This window comes from Miscanthus floridulus, chromosome 11 (assembly GCF_019320115.1).
Source record: "Miscanthus floridulus cultivar M001 chromosome 11, ASM1932011v1, whole genome shotgun sequence".
NCBI lineage: Eukaryota > Viridiplantae > Streptophyta > Magnoliopsida > Poales > Poaceae > Miscanthus > Miscanthus floridulus.
The window spans coordinates 6,561,001-6,578,540 of NC_089590.1; the positions used below are offsets into that span (position 1 = coordinate 6,561,001).

Sequence of the window (17,540 nt, forward strand, 5' to 3'; positions counted from 1 at the left end):
ATGAGGGCCGCCCAGAAGTCTTGGCCGGCTCCGACAACAACCGAAGAGCAGCTTCGCGAGCTTGTCAGTGACGGCTTGATCTAGAGCAAGGCCTTTGCTGAATGGAGAGTTCCAGGCGAGCATCAGGTCCCTGCTCCAGGTCCTGATGAGATTGTTCTTTTTGTCTCTTTCATTCGCGCTGGACTTTGTCTTTCTGCCTCTGCCTTTCTTCATCAATTTCTCAACTATTTTGGGATTTGCCTGAATCATCTTGCTCCTAATGCAGTCCTTCACCTTTCTGTCTTTGTTCATCTTTGTGAAGCTTTCCTTGGAATTCCCCTTTCTCTTTCTCTGTTTCGTTACTTCTTTCGCCTGAAACCCCAACCCCACCGTGAAGAGACCAGTGTTCTTGGTGGTTGTGGGATCCAATTTCGCCAGGGTCTTAAAAGCAAGTTCTTTGATTATGACCTAGTTGATTCTGTACGAGATTGGCGTGCCGACTGGTTTTATGCCGCCAATCTGATCCCTTCTCTTGCTGTCCACTCTAGATCTGGTCCCTTGGTCAATGACCAATGGGATAAGAACCCTGTGACGTCTGCTGAGGTTCAGGCAATCCAGATGCTGAAACAGCAGGGCTTGACCGGTTTTGGCATAGTCTCGAGCTTCCTTCGTCGCCGAGTTCAGCCTTTGAAGGAGCAAGAGCACCTTGGCTTTGAGTACTCTGGGGCTGAGAATCCTTCACGCATGGTCCCAGCACTTAAGTTGACCGATGAAGAGGTACTCAAGCGTCTCCAGAAGATGCTAAAAGGAGCAAGCGTTGTCCCGCTTACCGTCTCCGAGTTCTCTGCCAACAACCCGCCTCCAGCTGTACGTCGTTTTCTCTTCGTTCGGGTACTTCCTGTATTTCTACTGTATCCATTTTTTGCTAAACTTTTCCTTGTTTTGTTTCATTCTTTTTCGTAGGAATTTGGGCGCAACTTTGTTGACCCGATCCCTCTTGATGTTCTTCCTGCTGTGGCGAACATTGGGGGAAAACTTGCTGGGGCTTCTGCAACCAGTAAGTTCCTAATCTCCACAGTGTTTCCTGGGGTTTTCTTTCAGATTTGTTGATGTATATGAAGAATATGTTCCTCGTCTAGTCCCTCGAGGTCCTCATAGTGTTTCGAAGAGGGGGCGAACGGATGGGTCTTCATCTGGTCTGCCTGCTTCCAAGAAGTCTCACAAGCCAAGTACTCGTCCAGATACTCCAGTTGTAGCTAGCATGCTCTTAGGTGAGCATATTTAATACTCTCTGTCCCTTTGTTTTCTTGTTTTTATCTTGAACCAAGTACTTTTGTTCTTTTTTAGCGGGTGCCCTGGTGACCTTGGTTGAGACCGAGGGGGAAGAGGATGATGAAGTACCCCTTATCATGCGGCGGTGAGTGGTTTTCATTGAATTTCTCCTCTTTGTCTTGACTTTTAGTCTTGATCTTTTTGTAGTAACCGGACGTCGGGTATGAGTTCTTCTGAGGCTCCTACGCTGGCTTCTTCTGAAGCTCCGGTGTTGAGTTCTTTGGTATCTTTGGTACCGAGTTCTTCTGTAGCTCCGGTGCTGAGTTCTTTCGAGGCTCCAGTCCCGGCTTCTTCAGGGGCTCCGGTATCAGCTACACCGTCCCTGCCACCAAGTGGTGGGGATGTCTTCACCGCCGTGGTCCCTCCTGCGAGGTCCTCTTTCTATTTTGCGAAGAAGAAGGTGGCTGGGTGAGTGGGTTCTGGCTTCACTTTTTTGCTTCTGTTCTCCTTTTCTCTTGTTCTCATCTGCGAGTTCTTTTATTAACTTTTAGGCCTTCGTCATCTCCCGTCCCTCTGTCAGCTTCTTCTTAGCCCTTCGTTGTGTCGTCGAGTACTGAACCTCAGGACTCGCAGCACACCGCTAGTGAAGTGGTCGCGGGGGCGACAAGTCTTTCTGGTGGTGATGCTGCTGCTGACTTGGTTGCCCTGGAGGTGACCGTGACCATGGCCATTGCGGTGGGTTCTTCCTGGGAGATTGCTCTGGTCATTCCTTCTTTGCCTCGGCCGGCTTCTCCTTCTCCTTCTCTTACCTCCGGTGGTCCGCCTTTTGCCGATGATGTGGTGCAGCAGTTTGATGCTACACATCGGCTATCAGAGTTAACTGCTGCCTAGGGAAGCTTGTCGTCTCTTGCGACTTCTTTTGGAGAAAAGCTCCAGGTAAGTTTTGTCACCGTTCCTTTTTTGGATGTTCGCTTTTCTTTGGTCCTTATTCTTTGTTTTTCTTTGTATCTTTTTGCTCAGTCCTTCTCTCATGATCATACCGGCTTCTTTTTCTCGTCTGAAAATGAGAAAAAGTTGTCTTCAGAAGTGAGCGCCCTGAAAGCTGATCTTGACCTCCTCCGGGCCAAGATGGAGGCTGAGCGTCAAACGCATTAGGATGAAGAAAAATCTCTTCATGCCTGGGCTGTTGATATCGAGAAGCAGAGGGATGCCGCTCTTCAGGAGGCTCGAAAGAACTCGGAGGCCGTGAAGAACTTGGAGGCCGTAAAGAAGGAGTGCAATGGTATTGAGGGTTCTTTTTGTTTCTTTCTGTATTCAAACTCTCCTTTCTGCTGACTTGTTGTCTACTGTTTCGTCCAGCTCTCCGGGTTGAAAAGCAGAAGCTCTCGGAGGGCGTTGAAGAAATGAAGACTCTTGTTCGTACAAGTCATAACAAGGCCGAGGAGGTAATTACTCATGCTGAAGAGGAACTCGCGCTTGCTAAGTTGATTAGGCGTGGAGCTGATAGAGATCTTGTGCAGGCCCAAAAAACTATTGAAGACTTGTCTGGCAAGTTGGCGACGGCTACTGAAAACTGGAAGGCTTTGTGGAAATCCTTTCGTTCAGTAGCCGACGTTCTTCGAACTCCGGCGGATGACGGACAATCTTGGGCTCAGTTGATTCCTCGAATTTCGACTCATTTCCAAGAGTTTGTGAAGAGGTGCGCTCAACTGTGTACCAAGAATGTTCTGGCCCAGGTCCGGGATCTTTCTCCAACGGCTCCTTTGTCCAAGATAGCAGAGGAAGCTGATAGTCAAGAGTACATTGATGCCGTTGAGAGGATGGAGCCTGAGGTTAAAGGCTTAGCTAGCAGAATAGTAGATAATCTCAACATTGTTCTCTCTTCTCCTGATGACGAGGCTTGATGTATTTGACCTTTAGGCCCTTACCTTGTATTATGCTTCTTTTGAATGAAGATTTTTGTTGATGGTCTTCTCTGCCCGGATGCCTTGTTTATTCCTTGGATGATTTGTCCAATTGGCTAGAGTTACTTGACTTGCCAAGTACTTTGTCTTGCTTTTGTCTTAGCCTTGCAAACAACTCTGCGCGCTATTTTGACAAACCTTCTTGATTTATCGAGTACTTGTTTGGCCTTCTTTTGTGCCATTTAAACAACTCGTTATACGTAGGTCTTTGCGTTCTTGGGTATCCCTAGTGTAGCCCCCAAGCCTCTTGCTATTTGGAATAAGTAGCTGGAGGGTCTTGTCTTGTAATTTCTCTGGTCTAAGCCTATGCTTAGTTTCAGTCGTATTGCTTTTATTTTGGGTTTTAGCTTGTTAGCTACCCTCATCGGCAGGCTCAAGCGTCTTTTCAACTATTTTGCTCTTGGCTGGGATGCTCAGGCGTATTTTCAGCCATTTTGCATTTTATTTCGGGTGTTAGCTTGTTAGCTACCCTCATCGGCGGGCTCAAGCGTCTTTTTAGCTATTTTGCTCTCGGCCGGGATGCTCAGTCGTATTTTCAGCCATTTTGCATTTTATTTCAGGTGTTAGCTTGCTAGCTACCCTCATCGGCGGGTTCAAGCATCTTTTCAGCTATTTTGCTCTCGGCCGGGATGCTCAGGCGTATTTTTAGCCATTTTGCGTTTTATTTCGGGTGTTAGCTTGCTAGCTACCCTCATCGACGGGCTCAAGCGTCTTTTTAGCTATTTTGCTCTCGGCCGGGATGCTCAGGTGTATTTTCAGTCATTTTGCATTTTATTTTGGGTGTTAGCTTGTTAGCTACCCTCATCGGCGGGCTCAAGCGTCTTTTCAGCTATTTTGCTCTCGGCCGGGATGCTCAGGCATATTTTCAGTCATTTTGAATTTAGAAATAACTCGGAGAGAGCCATGAGACAAATGCTTGTCGAGAGATAATCATCTTTATTGATCATGAATATTGCTGTGTTACAGTGATACATAGCGCTATTTTTGTTGATCATGAACGTTGATCTCCTGTGTCTTGTATACATGTTTTCCCTTGAGTTGTTTTTATGCGTAGAATCTTCGTAGCTGACTGATGTGCCATGTATTGTTGACTTCTTTCCCTTGAGTTGTTTTTATGCGTAGAATCTTCATAGCTGACTGATGTGCTATGTATTGTTGACTTCTTTCCCGTCCTCATCCATGAGCTTGTATGTGCCTGGTCCAATGACTTTTGTTACGATAAAAGGACCTTCCCATGGACTGAGTAGTTTGTGGCGTCCGTCGATTTTTTGTATTCTTCTTAGTACTAGGTCTCTGACTTGTAATGATCGAGATTGGGTGTTCTTGTTGTAGTGGCGTCTTAGTCCTTGTAGGTATCTTGCTGATTGCAGGGTAGCGTTTACTCTGATTTCTTTTGTACTGTCGAGTTCTAATCTTCGGGTGTGTTCTGCTTCTCCTTCGTCGTATTGCTCTATCCTTGGTGACGTCCAGATCAAGTCTGCGGGTAGTACAGCTTCTGATCCGTATACCAGGAAGAAGGGTGAGTAACCGGTGGCTCTGCTTATTTGAGTCCGTAGCCCCTATACAACCTTAGGTAATTCTTCAATCCATTTTGATCCATAGTCTATTAGTTCTTCGTACAGTCTTGGTTTCAATCCGGCTAGTATGAGTCCATTAGCCCTTTCTACCTGTCCGTTGGCTTCTGGATGTGCGACTGACGCGTAATCTATGCTGAAGCTACAATCCTATGCCCAACTTTTGAATTCTGTAGCTGTGAAGGGAGAACCCAAATCTGTGATTATTCGATTAGGCATGCCGAAGCGGTGCATGATGTCTTGGATGAACTCGATTGCATTGGCTGCGCTGTATTTTGCTAGTGGTTTGTATTCGATCCACTTGGTGAACTTGTCAATTGCTACAAAGACGTACTCAAAACCGCCCTTTGCTTTCTTGAGAGGTCCTACTTGATCCAGCCCCAGCAGGAGAAAGGCCAAGCGGGTGGAATGCAAATGAGGTTGTGGGATGGTACATGAGTCTATCTTGCGAACATCTGACAACTTTTGCATCTTCTGACGAGTTCTTCTGCGTCTTTCAAAACGGTAGGCCAGTAGAAACCAGTGTGAAATGCTTTGCCGTCTAGTGTTCTTGAAGTGGCGTGATTCCCACAGCAACCTGAGTGTATTTCGTCTAGGATTTGTTTGCCTTCTTCAAATGAGATGCATTTTAGGAGTACTCCTGATGATGCGGCTCTTCTATATAGCTTGTCTCCTACTAGGACATAATTCTTGCTTCTGTGGATGACTTGTGTGGCTTCCTGTTTTTCCGCTGACAACTTATTCTCTTTGATGTAGTCAATAAAAACCTGTGTCTATGAAGTGTTGATCACCAGAATCTGGTTGCCCTTGGCTATGAGTTCTGTGGTTGTCTCACCGGGTTGTTTGATAGAAGGAGTTGATAACTCCTCTATGAATACACCGGGTGGGACCTTTGCCCTATCAGATCCAAGTTTGGTAAGAATATCTGCTGCAATGTTGGAATCCCGTAGGATATGTAGGATTTCTAATCCTTGAAAATGTTTTTTGAGTTTTTGGATTTTAGTACAGTAAGCACCCATGTTTTCTTTGGTGCAATCCCAATCTTTGTTGACTTGGTTGATGACTACCTGCCGAATCGCCGTATATGAGTAATCGCTTGATTCTGAGGGTAATAGCCACTCTTAGCCCGTGTATGAGAGCTTCATATTCTGCTTCATTGTTGGTGGCTTGCCATAATATCTGAAGGACATACTTTAGTTGTCTTCCGTCTGGAGAAATTAGGAGGACGCCTGCACCGGCTCCGCCTAGCTTGAGTGATCCATCAAAGTACATTTTTCAATGATCAAGGATGGCGCTTGACACGGGTTGTTGAATCTCTGTCCATTCGGCAACAAAATCAGTAAGGGCTTGAGATTTAATTGCTTTCCGCGGGGTAAAATCGATGTTGAGAGCACCGAGTTCAACCGCTCACTTGGATATGCGTCCTGTTGCGTCTTTGTTGTGTAAGATGTCTCCTAGTGGGAAATCTGTCACCACGGTAATCTTGTGGCTTTCAAAATAGTAACGAAGCTTGCGTGAAGTGATCAGTATGGCGTAGAGTATTTTTTGCACATGCGGGTACCGGATTTTTGATTGTGACAGTACTTCGCTGATGTAGTATACTGGGCGTTGTACTTTATACACGCGCCCTTCTTCTTCCCTTTCCACTACTATCGCCGTGCTGACTACAGAAGTAGTTGCTGTAATGTATAGCATCATGTCTTTGTCTTTCTTTGGAGGTGTGAGGACTGGTGAGGAGGTGAGGTATGCCTTAAGTTTCTTGAAAGCTTCATTGGCTTCTTCCGTCCACTCGAACTTGTCTGCCTTCTTTAATAGTTTAAAGAAAGGCAACCCTTTTTCACCGAGTCTTGATATGAAACGGTTGAGTGTCCGTCATGCAACCTATTAGTTTTTGTACATCTTTGATGTTTCGAGGAGGGCCCATCTCTGTTATGGCTCGAATTTGTTTGGCGCTTGCTTCTATTCCGCAATGACTGACCAAGAATCCGAGTAGTTGTCCTGAAGGAAACTCCAAATACACACTTGTTTGGGTTCAATTTCCATCTCCACCTTTTCAGATTCTCAAAGGTTTGTTTTAAGTCTTCAATCAGTGTATCCGGGTTCTTTGTTTTTACAACCACGTCATCCACATATGCTTCTACATTTTCATCAACCTGATCACCAAGGCATGTTTGGATGGCTCTTTGGTAGGTGGCTCCAGCATTCTTAAGTCCAAACAACATGGTCTTGTAGCTGTAGGCGCCGAACGGAGTGATAAAAGATGTCTTGCTTTGGTCTTGTTGTTTTAGTGCGATTTGGTGATATCCGGAATAGCAATCAAGAAAGGATAATAAGGCGGATCCTGTGGTTCAATCAATTATCTGATCAATGCGTGGTAGCCCAAACGGATCCTTTGGGCAGTGTTTGTTGAGATCTGTGTAGTCCACACATATGCGCCACTCGTCCGTGTTCTTTTCTGTACCAGAACTGGATTTGCTAGCCAATCTGGATGGAGGATTTCCCTGATGAATCTAGCTGCCATTAGTTTTGTAATTTCCTTTTTTATTGCTGCCTTCTTGTCTGGAGAGAATCGTCATAGTCGTTGCTTCACAGGCTTGGAGCCCTTATTGAGATCAATTCCGTGCTCAGCCAACTTTCTTGGGACCCCTGGCATGTCGGCCGACTTCCAAGCGAAGATATCTTTGTTGTCCCAAAGAAAGTTGGTGAGCGCGAGTTCCTATTTTGCTGATAGGTGCGCACTGATGGTTGCCGTCTTTGAGGGATCACCGGTGCCTAGGTCGATTTGCTTGACGTCGGCTTCTTTTGGTGGTGCTAGGATGCTTGGTTTTTTAGCCGGTATCTCTAGTTCTTCTTGACTTATTTCTGCGGTAATAGTGACTATTTCTTTTCTTCCTTCGTTTGCTTGTGCTCTTGCTGCAATTTGAATTGCCTGTACGTCACAGTCAAATGCGCACTTTAAATCACTCCGAAGAGAAAGGACACCGTTAGGCCCTGGCATCTTAAGCAACAGGTACGGATAATGCGGTATTGCCCTGAATTTTGCTAGTGCCGGGCGTCCGAGGATTGCGTGATATGATGAATCAAAGTCTGCAACTTTAAATTTGATGAACTCTGTACGGTAGTTTGAGGGAGTTCCAAAGGTAACTGGTAGAGTGATCTATCCAAGTGGCATTGCTGCCTTGCCGGGTACTATGCCGTAAAAAGGTGTGCTTGTTGGTGTGATCATCTCGGTGAGTTGTAGTCCCATCTTCCTTAGAGTTTCTGAAAAAATGATGTTGAGTCCGGCTCCCCCGTCGATTAGTACCTTTGTAACGGTCATACCAGCAATGGTTGGGTCTAGAACTAGTGGGTAATGGCCCGCGTTTCCTACGCTGGTCCATTGGTCTTCTCTTGAAAATTGGATTGGATATTCTGACCAGTTGAGATATCTTGGTGTAGCAGGTTATGCTGCCATGATGGTTCGTAACGCTAGTTTTTCTTGATGTTTGCTTCTGGAATCTGGAACCCCGGCAAAGATCACTACCACTGTTCCTCTGGATTTTTGGAATCCCTTGTCTTCATTGTTGTCTCCTTCTTTTTTCTGATTGTCTTCTTTATTGGTTCTCTTGCTATCTTTTCTAGTGTATCTTTCGTTGAAGGTGTAGCAATTTCCAATGGTGTGCTTTCCATTGGGGTGCAAGGGGCAACGTATGTTCTCAATGTCGTAATATCTTCTGGGCTTGGTGAATTTCTTTGATTTGTCAGCCATTGCTACTGTGCTGTCTGGACCGTGCTTTCTTTCCTGATGTCTGCTGTTTCGAGGAATTTGCCTGTCCGGGTTGTCTCTGTTGTTCCTATCCGGGAATCTTTCTCGTGTCTTCTCCTCTGTAGTAGTCATCTTTTCCACTGTTCTTCTGAATTCTTCATTATTTTTTGGGTTTTCTTTGCAGAAGTCTTGAAATTGCCACTTAGCCATGATTCCGTGAGAGAAGGCTTCGATTACTTCTCGTTGTGTGATGTCATGTACTTGAGCTCGTAGTTCTCCAAATCGTTGATAGTAATTTCTGAGACTTTCACCTCCTTTCTGTTTGAGTCCTTTTAACTCTGCGTGGGTGATTAGATTTGTAATAATTCCCGCGAAATTTTCACAGAAAGCTCTTTGCAAGTCTTCCCAATTTCTGATTGATCCTGGATTCAGTTTGTCGAACCATTGAAGTGGCATGGTTTCTAGGGCCATGGGAAAGAACAATGTTTTGATGTCATCGTCCCCACCGGCCAACTCAATCGACTGCGAGTAAATCCTGAGCCATTACTTTAGGTTCGGTCTTGCCATCGTACTTGGAGTGGTTGGACGGCTTGAACTTGTGAGGTAGTCGTATCGAAACAAGTCTATTTGCAAAACAGGGGAATCTATCGTGCGTTCTGGCTTCTGTATATTTCGATTCTGCGCCCCCTTGCCAACTGTCATCTTGGTGAGAGTAGTTCTGCGTGGCTACCCGAGTAGGCATTTCGCTTCTGGCCTTTCTTGGTTGCTCGACTCGGTTGTTTTGACTGTGATTTCTTTGACTCTCTCCGTTGTGACTTCCACTTGGTCCAAGTCTTTCGAAAGCGGACTTCCTTTGATTTTGATCTTCCTGTTCATGAGATGCTGCTCTTTCGTCGCGCGTCCTAAGGACTGTTGAACGGAGGAATTCCTGGAGTTGTTCTTGTTTTTCATTTGGATGTAAAGTTGCTCTGAGTTCTTCTAGTGCTTCTCGGATCTTATCATAGGGTGTATTCGTCGCTCATCCTTCTTCGATCTCTCGCTCTGATTTTCTTCTATTGTACTCAGCTAGGTCTGATTCATATTTGATCCAAGTGTCTTTTCGCTGTTTCGCACGGCATTGTCGTCCTTGTTTCAATTTGTTCTTTCTTTCTCTCGCTTGCCTCTAACTCTCAGTCTCACCATCGTGCCCCTGGATAAATGGTGATATGTTGAACTCGGATTCATCCAAAGACCTTACGTCGGGTGCTTCTGGGGAGATCAATGGTGATCGAGGACGGCGAATCATGAGTACTTCTCTAGCGTGAGTTGTTCTGTCATCGTCGTTGATTTCCGTACTGCCAGAGCTGTTGATAACTTCAGTAGAGGTCTCAAAGTCATAGATGGAATCTCCTTCTTGGTAGGGTAGAATTGTTGTTGTCGTGTCGTCGACTAGTTGGGTGTCGTCATCTTCAGGAATAGTACCCGACCAGCGAATGATGTAGTCTTGAGATGTTATGGTTAAAACGAGACCTTCCTAGGCTCCTTTCAGTGGCATTCTAAGCACGGGATAGGTGGATCCTTCGTGCCATGTCTGATAAGGTGTTACCATGTTGTGGAGTCCGAACGGAAGAGGACCCGACTTCTTTGAAGTATTTTCAGTGAACTTCGAGTAGTACTCTTGATGGGTTGACGTCATGTTCTGGAGCTTTGTCAGAAAAGAACTCGGTTTTTCGAAAGAACTCGATAAGACTTCATCTCGGAAGCAGAACCTAAGTTCGAATCGGATGCGTGAAGTCGCGGAATCCGAGTTGGATTGGAAATCGATAGCTACGTGAATTTTCCAACAAGCTGATTTGTCATTGTCGTCGAACTGAAAGAGTCCTGATGATGATCTGAATCGTCAAGGAGACGGCCTTGGAGCTTGCCATTGTCGCCTGCCTCGCAGATCCATGAATCGAAGATGAAGATTGATCCCTTCGAAAAGATCATGTTGTCGAGGTCCATCGAGCTCTCGGATGCAAAGTCACCGAAGGCCCCTACCTGGCGCGCCAGATGTCAATGTTTGACCACCGATAGCCTACCACGGGGGTACCCGAGGTAGTATGTTCGGGCTTCAGCGTATGCAGAACTTGACGGTTGACGCAAGAGACAGTCGATTTATCCTGGTTCGGACCCTCGATCTTTGATCGAGTAATAGCCCTACGTCCAGTTGGCGTTAGCCTTTGCGTTGGATTGATTATCAAGTGTTGTGTTGTGTACAATTGTTCTATCGAACTCTCCATCTAAGGAGCCCTGCCCTCCTTTATATAGTCAGGAGGCCAGAGTCCTAGTCAGTTTACAATGAGAGTTCCTAGTAGGATTATAGAGTAATACTGCTACTAAGATTACAGGGGGAAGAATCCTAATTAGACCAGGTCTTCTCCCTTCCTTACGGGGTATCCCATGGGTCCCGCACCGACAGACGTGTATCTGAAGAACAGCGGGGAGGTGCTGCCGAAATTCTATCTCAGATAGGAGTAGAGCATGGAAACTAACCTCATCTACGCATCTGCGGGTGAGATTAGGACCTATCCTCACCTATTAGACAGTAGGAACACCATGTAGATAGAATTGATGGTTACATTACTCGCTAATACATATGTCAGAGGATGGATGACCGTTGGTGGATGTACACGGGCTGGATAAGTCAGAGTGATTACACCACGGAATGGATGAACAAGACCGATGCTTTCTTGAACAGTGCATTTGGCAAGGCTGCTAAAGGACATTGCCTAGTTTTGTGTCCCTGCAGCAAATGTGGAAACAGGAGAAGGGTAAACAAGGTGGAAATGGGTAAACATCTTGTGAAGAATGGATTTACGCCGGACTACACCCGGTGGGTCCACCATGGTGAAGCCCATCATATGAGAGAGGAGGTGGTGAGACCACGGGTGGAGGCTTTTGATGCTGATGCCAGGGGTAGCAGATATGTTAGATGACTTTCACCAAGGACAGTTCGATGAGGGACGTGAGAAGGAGGAGATGGAGGCAGCCGCACAGGCGTTCTACGACATGATGGACTCGGCACAAAAACCCCTTCACGATCGGTCAATGGTGTCTCAACTGGATGCCATTGGATGCTTAATGGGGTTGAAGTCCGAGTTAAACTTGAGTCGACCTGGCTTCGATAAGATGTTGGTCGTGATTGGCACCCTGCTTCCGGAGGAACACATTCTGCCAAAGAGCATGTACGAGTCACAGAAACTCCTTCATGCACTTAAGATGCCATATGAGCAGATACATGCTTGTCCGAAGGGGTGCGTCCTATTTAGGAAAGAACACGAGCATGCAAAGTTCTGTCCAAAGTGTAAATCCTCTAGGTACCTGGAGGTAGACTCTGATGATGGCTAGAAGAGGCAACTTATGATCCCCGTGAAAATCCTATGGTACCTTCCGTTCCTATCGAGGATCCAACGGCTATACATGACCAAGGAATCCGCGAAACAGATGACATGATACAAAAATGGCAAATGGTACAATCCTAACAATATGGTACATCCATCCGATGGTGAAGCTTGGATCCGCTTTAATGACAAACATCGTGACAAAGCAGATGAGGCTCATAATGTACGTGTCGCGCTGGCAATAGATGGGTTCAAACCTTATGGAATGATGGCTGCCCCATACACATGTTGGCCTATCTTCATTATCCCCCTTAATCTCCCCCTCGGTGTCTCCTTTCAACGACATAATAGTATTCTTGTCATTGATAATTCCTGGACAACCAGGGAGTAATATGGGTGTGTTCATGGAGCTCGTGTTTGATGAATTGGTCCGTGCTTGGGACGAAGGGGTATGGACATACGATTGAGCTACAAAGACAACCTTCAAAATGCACGTTTGGTACCACTACTCCCTGCATGACTTCTTGGCGTATGGGATATTCTGTGCCTGGTGTGTTCACGAGAAGTTCCCATGCCCAATATGTAAGGAAGGTGTGAGGTTCATTTGGTTGCAGAAGGGTGGCAAGTATTTGTCGTTCGACAGACATCATCAATTCCTACCTCTTGACCATCCATTCAGACAAGACATCAAGAACTTTACGAAAGGTGTCAAAGTGACAAACCCTGCACCGTGGATGATGACTGGTGTCGAGGTTCATGCTCAGATAGATGCTCTCGTGCCCAATGAAGAAGGTGGTTTTGTGGGATATGGTGAGCAACATATGTGGACTCATATCTCGGGCGTGATAAGGCTCTCCTATTTCGATGACTTTCTTCTGCCACATAACATTGATGTAATGCACATTGAAAAGAATGTCGCCGAGGCACTTTGAGCAACACTCATGGACACTAAAAAGTCTAAGGACAACCCTAAGGCTAGAGTGGATATGGCAACGTTGTGCGATAGACCAAATCAAGAGATGCAGCCTCCTAGTCGTGGCAAGACCTGGAGAAGGCCTAAGGTCGATTTTGTTTTGAAAAAGGACCAAAGGAGGGAAGTACTTGAATGGATCAAGATGCTAATGTTTCCTGATGGGTATGCAGCGAATCTAAAGAGGAGATTGAACTTAGGCACTCTACGAGTCAACGGGATGAAGAGTCATGACTACCACATATAGATTGAGCGGCTTCTTCCGGCGATGGTTCGAGGCTATGTCTTGAAGCATGTCTAGCAAGTGCTGGCAGAGGTGAGCTACTTATTCTGCCAGCTTTGTGCCAATGAGCTCTCTCGGACTGTCATTGATGACTTGGAAAAAGCGGCACCCGTGTTGCTCTGTAAGTTGGAGAAGATCTTTCCACCCGGTGTTTGCCGTTGCAGCATTTGATTGTGCACCTCCCATATGAGGTACGGATGGGGGGCCCATGCAGAACCGTTGGTGCTATCCAATCGAGAGATGTCTGAAGACTCTTCGCAAAAAATATAGAAATAAAGTCAAAATTAAGGCTTCCATTGTAGAGGCATACATTCTAGAGGAGGTGTCGAACTTCACAGAGAAATACTACACTGAGAACCTTCCTAGCGTTTATAATCCACCCCCTCGTTACAATGCTGGCGAAAATGAATCGAACCTCAGCCTTTTCCAAGGGCAACTCGGAAGCGCAAGTGCATCGACCACTAAGCAATTGAAAAATGAAGAGTGGCGCAGTATCATGCTATATGTGTTGACCAACCTTGTCAAGGTGTAGTCGTTCATTAGGTAAGTTCTGAACGAACTTGTTTCATTTCGTCGTATGTCCTTTTTTCTTCGTCCAACCCCCTTATTTCTTGCTGGTACAGGGAATTTCTTCGTCAATCCTGGCATGGATCAAGGCAACCTACCCCACAAGAAAATGATACCCTTCTTTCACGGGGTGCGGGACTAGAGAGCCCCGATTTCATTTGTTGGTTCAAACAGAAAGCCCAAACTGATGTACCTATAAGTGACGAGCTGAGACAGGTTGCAAACGGCTGTGTCGTTAGGGTCAAGTCATTTACCGGTTATGACATGAATGAATATCGTTTTCACACAGCAAGCTACGAGCAGAGTCGGCCCAATCGAAAAACCACAAACAGCGGAGTTGTTACGCCCGGCACTGACGGACTCGACTATTATGGAAGAATTGAAGAAATCTACGAACTATCATTCTATGGTTCCAAACCTCTTACTCATGTCATATTCAAGTGCCACTGGTTTCATCCTGGAGTAACGAGATGGACCCCTAAGCTTGGGCTAGTCGAGATTCGATAGGATTCCGTCTATCTAGGAAAAGATGTCTACATTGTGGCTCAACAGACCGTCCTAGGTTTATTATACTGTCATACGCGTGCAAAGACTCTAAGCATCTTAAGAGTTGGTCTATTGTGCACAAGGTATCGCCACACGGTAAACTACCTGTCCCAAACGATGAAGATTACAACTTCAACCCAAACACATATGATGGAGTTCTATCAAGAAGAGGGGCTACAAGGGAGGTTTGACATAGACTTAACCGAAGAGATAGGAATGGAAGTAGACAATGAAAGGGATGATGACGAGGACGCTGGAGACGAGGTGCGAAATCTGAAGGACATACAAATGCTTGAGCGATTACGTTTAGGCAATGACAATGAAGACAACATTCCTCCTTCGGATAGTGTTGATAAGTTGGACAATGTTGATAGTGATGATGAGACCTATGATCCAGCTAATCTCAATCATGAAGATTATTTCTAATACATGTAATACTATGTTTTTTTGTAATTATGTTTTGTTCATTTTTACATATATTTCTAATACATGTATTACTATGTTTTTTGTAATTATATTTTGTTCATTTTTGCACCTATTTCTAATTACGTCTTGTTTTTTTTATTGCAGGTGATTGAACAAAGATGGCGGGCGACCGTCATAGGTCCATGAACTCGATTTACCAAAGACCACGCCAGGCTGCAGGAGGAGGCGGAGGGGGCGGCGAAGGGATCGGACAGGAGGAGGAGGACCGCCAGCCGCAAGAGGGGGCCGTCTCCTCCCACGCCGCGTGAGGAGGAGCCAGGAGGAGGAGTTGGCGTCCGTGGACGAGTCAGACGAGGAGCTGGTTCGGCAGACGGACGAGGAGGGGCCGCATGAGGACGATGAGTTGGAGGCTGGCAGGCACTGGGTTCTGCTTCCTCCAACGCCTCTTCGAGTGTTCTACTTGCGAGGTCCCACGAGCCTCCCGTAGGTTCCGCTTCCTCACCAATGCCCAATGATTCGCCCCGAAGGGCAAAAGTAAGTAACTTTATATGTTATCACCACTACTTCATATGATATGATGAAAAAAACTAATATTTTTTCTTAATCACTTATGCAGGAACTGGGGGGTTGTGTCGGGTGGTAGCGCACGGCTAGTCAACGGCATCCTAGGTCTTCTGTGTAGGCAACACTTCCCCGGCATTGTCACGTACGCATCGAAGACGGAGCTGGCCTACTCGTTTGACCACTACGTCGTCGCCCTCGATACGAAGTACCCCAACATGCGGCATGAGTGAAGGCAGAGTTTTGGGTAAGTCTCCCTCGCACAACATTGCTCAATACGTCGCATTCATTGGACTTTTCTTGAAATAATGAATGGATACATCACTTTTGTATGCAGACTTATTACAGATGCGAGGAGAGATTTGAGGCTAGGGCGGAGCAGGTGACTACCAAAGCTTGTAAAAAACTTGTCACCTGACATGCATCACGAGGATGCGCATCTAGGCCATCGTAACCTACTACGGGTCGAAGCATGGAGAGAGGAAAACCAAGAAAGACGCAAGAGATATGCAGTTGACCCAGGTAGCAGTACCTTGAGGTAAATGAAGAACATTAATATTGATTCGTTTTAAGATTAAGTTGGTTTAATTTGATCTTCTTATATGTCTAATACTTGATGACATGTAGATGATTCCCTGGTGGTGCCAAGCGTATCCCGAGTGCTGAGCGATGATGGTAGAGAGGTGGTTCACGGAGGAGTACCTCAAGATGCACAGGGATGCCCGAGACCGTCGTTTGAAGATGTAAGGTCCAGCACACCATCAAGGACAGCCGTAGCCTCGCCGAATACAAACAAGCATGGGTACGCGAATTCATTTATCTATTGTGACGGTTAGTTCTGCCTGATTTCTAATCATCAGTGCTGTCTTTCTCGCAGTCGGCGTCACATAGTGGCCAGACTTGCTCGGACTTCCAGGCATGGTGTATGGCCCACAAGGTAAAGGCGACGTCCGACGTCTCCTTCAACCTGGAGGACCCACCCGAGGCATACATGAACCCGAGCAGTCAACTCCAGCATCAGTGAGTACACTGAGGTGGCGAGGTCGCTCTATGGATCAGACCACGATCCGAGCACCCAGGACTTCGATGGAGAGGCCGTCATGAGGGCGGGGCAAGGCAAGAAGCATGAGCGGTTCTGGCTTGGCGACGGCGTCATTGACATGGCCTCTACTCCCCTCTCTCTCCTAGATCTGAGCACGGAGCATGAGCGAGAGCTCGGCCATTCGCACACGACCGACCGCTGCACAACACTAGATCGACGCACTCGAGGTTATTCCTGTTTTACTCAGTCATACATTGATCTTTACACACCTTAATTTACTTTGCATTACTAAAACATTGGAGTAAAATATTGCAGGTCCGGCTGGAACAAGAAATAAGGCAACGTTAGGAGATGGCGGCCCTAGCTGGACGCCGAGTGGACCGAGCGGTAGGCCCAGACGCAGAGGCTGACTGGACATTACGGAGTTCCTACAAGGGCTTGGGCAACGTGTGGGCTTCTCTCTGCCAGCTGGGCTGTTGGTTTCATCTCCTGCCTCCGCGTCCTGCAGCTACAACTACTCCTGTGAGTATAAGAGTTTTTTTACTTTCGCTTGTGCTTTGCTTGTATGGCCTCTACCTTCCTAGATTAGCTATCCAAATAATCTTGTCTCACATGCAATCTTTACTTCCTTTGTGCAGTCTCCATCTGACGCTGGTTTGAATAATCCACCTCATGCACCTTCTAATGATGGAGCTGGGCCTTCACCACAGTCGCAGTGGCCGAGATGAGTGCACGTTGTATTTTTTCATTTGTTGTTCACTTGGATGATGGACTTGTGATATACTTGTGATGCACTAGTGGACTTTCATGGACTTATGAATTTATTGAGATGGACTTGGGCACTTATTATTATATATGTGATATATATTGTGATGGATGTGATGCGTGGATGGATGTGTGGATGGATGAGATATATATGTGATGGATGAGATATATATGTGATGAATGAGATATATATATGTGATGGATGAGATATATGCTTGTATGAATTTATTTGTCATGATGGAATATAAAAAAATAAAAAAATGCCATTTTGGGTCACTTTGCCGAGTGTTGCACTCGGCAAAGGACCCCTTTGCCGAGTGCCATGGTCACAGCACTCGGCAAAGCTGGAAAAATGGGCGCTCGGAAAACCATTTTTTCTAGCTTTGTTGAGTGCCAAGATCATGGCACTCGGCAAAGATTTAAAAAAAAAATCAAATTTTGCCAAGTGCTAGACAGAGGGCACTCGGCAAAGAATTTTTTTAAA

General features: G+C 46.1%; 1 protein-coding gene and 1 long non-coding RNA gene across 2 annotated transcripts; both read left to right on the plus strand.

Annotated features, from left to right (window-relative positions):
- Positions 1 to 359: 359 nt before the first annotated feature.
- Positions 360 to 15,093, plus strand: LOC136494347 (uncharacterized). The gene is made up of 5 exons (XM_066490515.1): positions 360 to 846; positions 943 to 1,036; positions 1,119 to 1,250; positions 1,327 to 1,396; positions 14,833 to 15,093. The coding sequence occupies exons 1-5, from the start codon at positions 598 to 600 to the stop codon at positions 14,834 to 14,836; spliced, it is 549 nt and encodes a 182-aa protein (XP_066346612.1). The 5' UTR covers positions 360 to 597; the 3' UTR covers positions 14,837 to 15,093.
- Positions 15,094 to 15,667: 574 nt separating this feature from the next.
- On the plus strand, positions 15,668 to 17,242 carry LOC136494348 (uncharacterized). Its single transcript, XR_010768570.1, has 5 exons — positions 15,668 to 15,787; positions 15,877 to 16,051; positions 16,127 to 16,518; positions 16,607 to 16,813; positions 16,930 to 17,242. It is a non-coding gene; the product is annotated as an uncharacterized lncRNA (long non-coding RNA).
- Positions 17,243 to 17,540: the final 298 nt, after the last annotated feature.

Bases quoted from the DNA above. Each gene is read 5' to 3' on its own strand.
- LOC136494347 (XM_066490515.1), top strand. From the start codon at position 598: ATGCTGAAACAGCAGGGCTTGACCGGTTTTGGCATAGTCTCGAGCTTC. The intron at 847-942 runs GTACGTCGTTTT...TCTTTTTCGTAG, and splicing joins CCAACAACCCGCCTCCAGCT to GAATTTGGGCGCAACTTTGT. The intron at 1,251-1,326 runs GTGAGCATATTT...GTTCTTTTTTAG, and splicing joins TGTAGCTAGCATGCTCTTAG to CGGGTGCCCTGGTGACCTTG.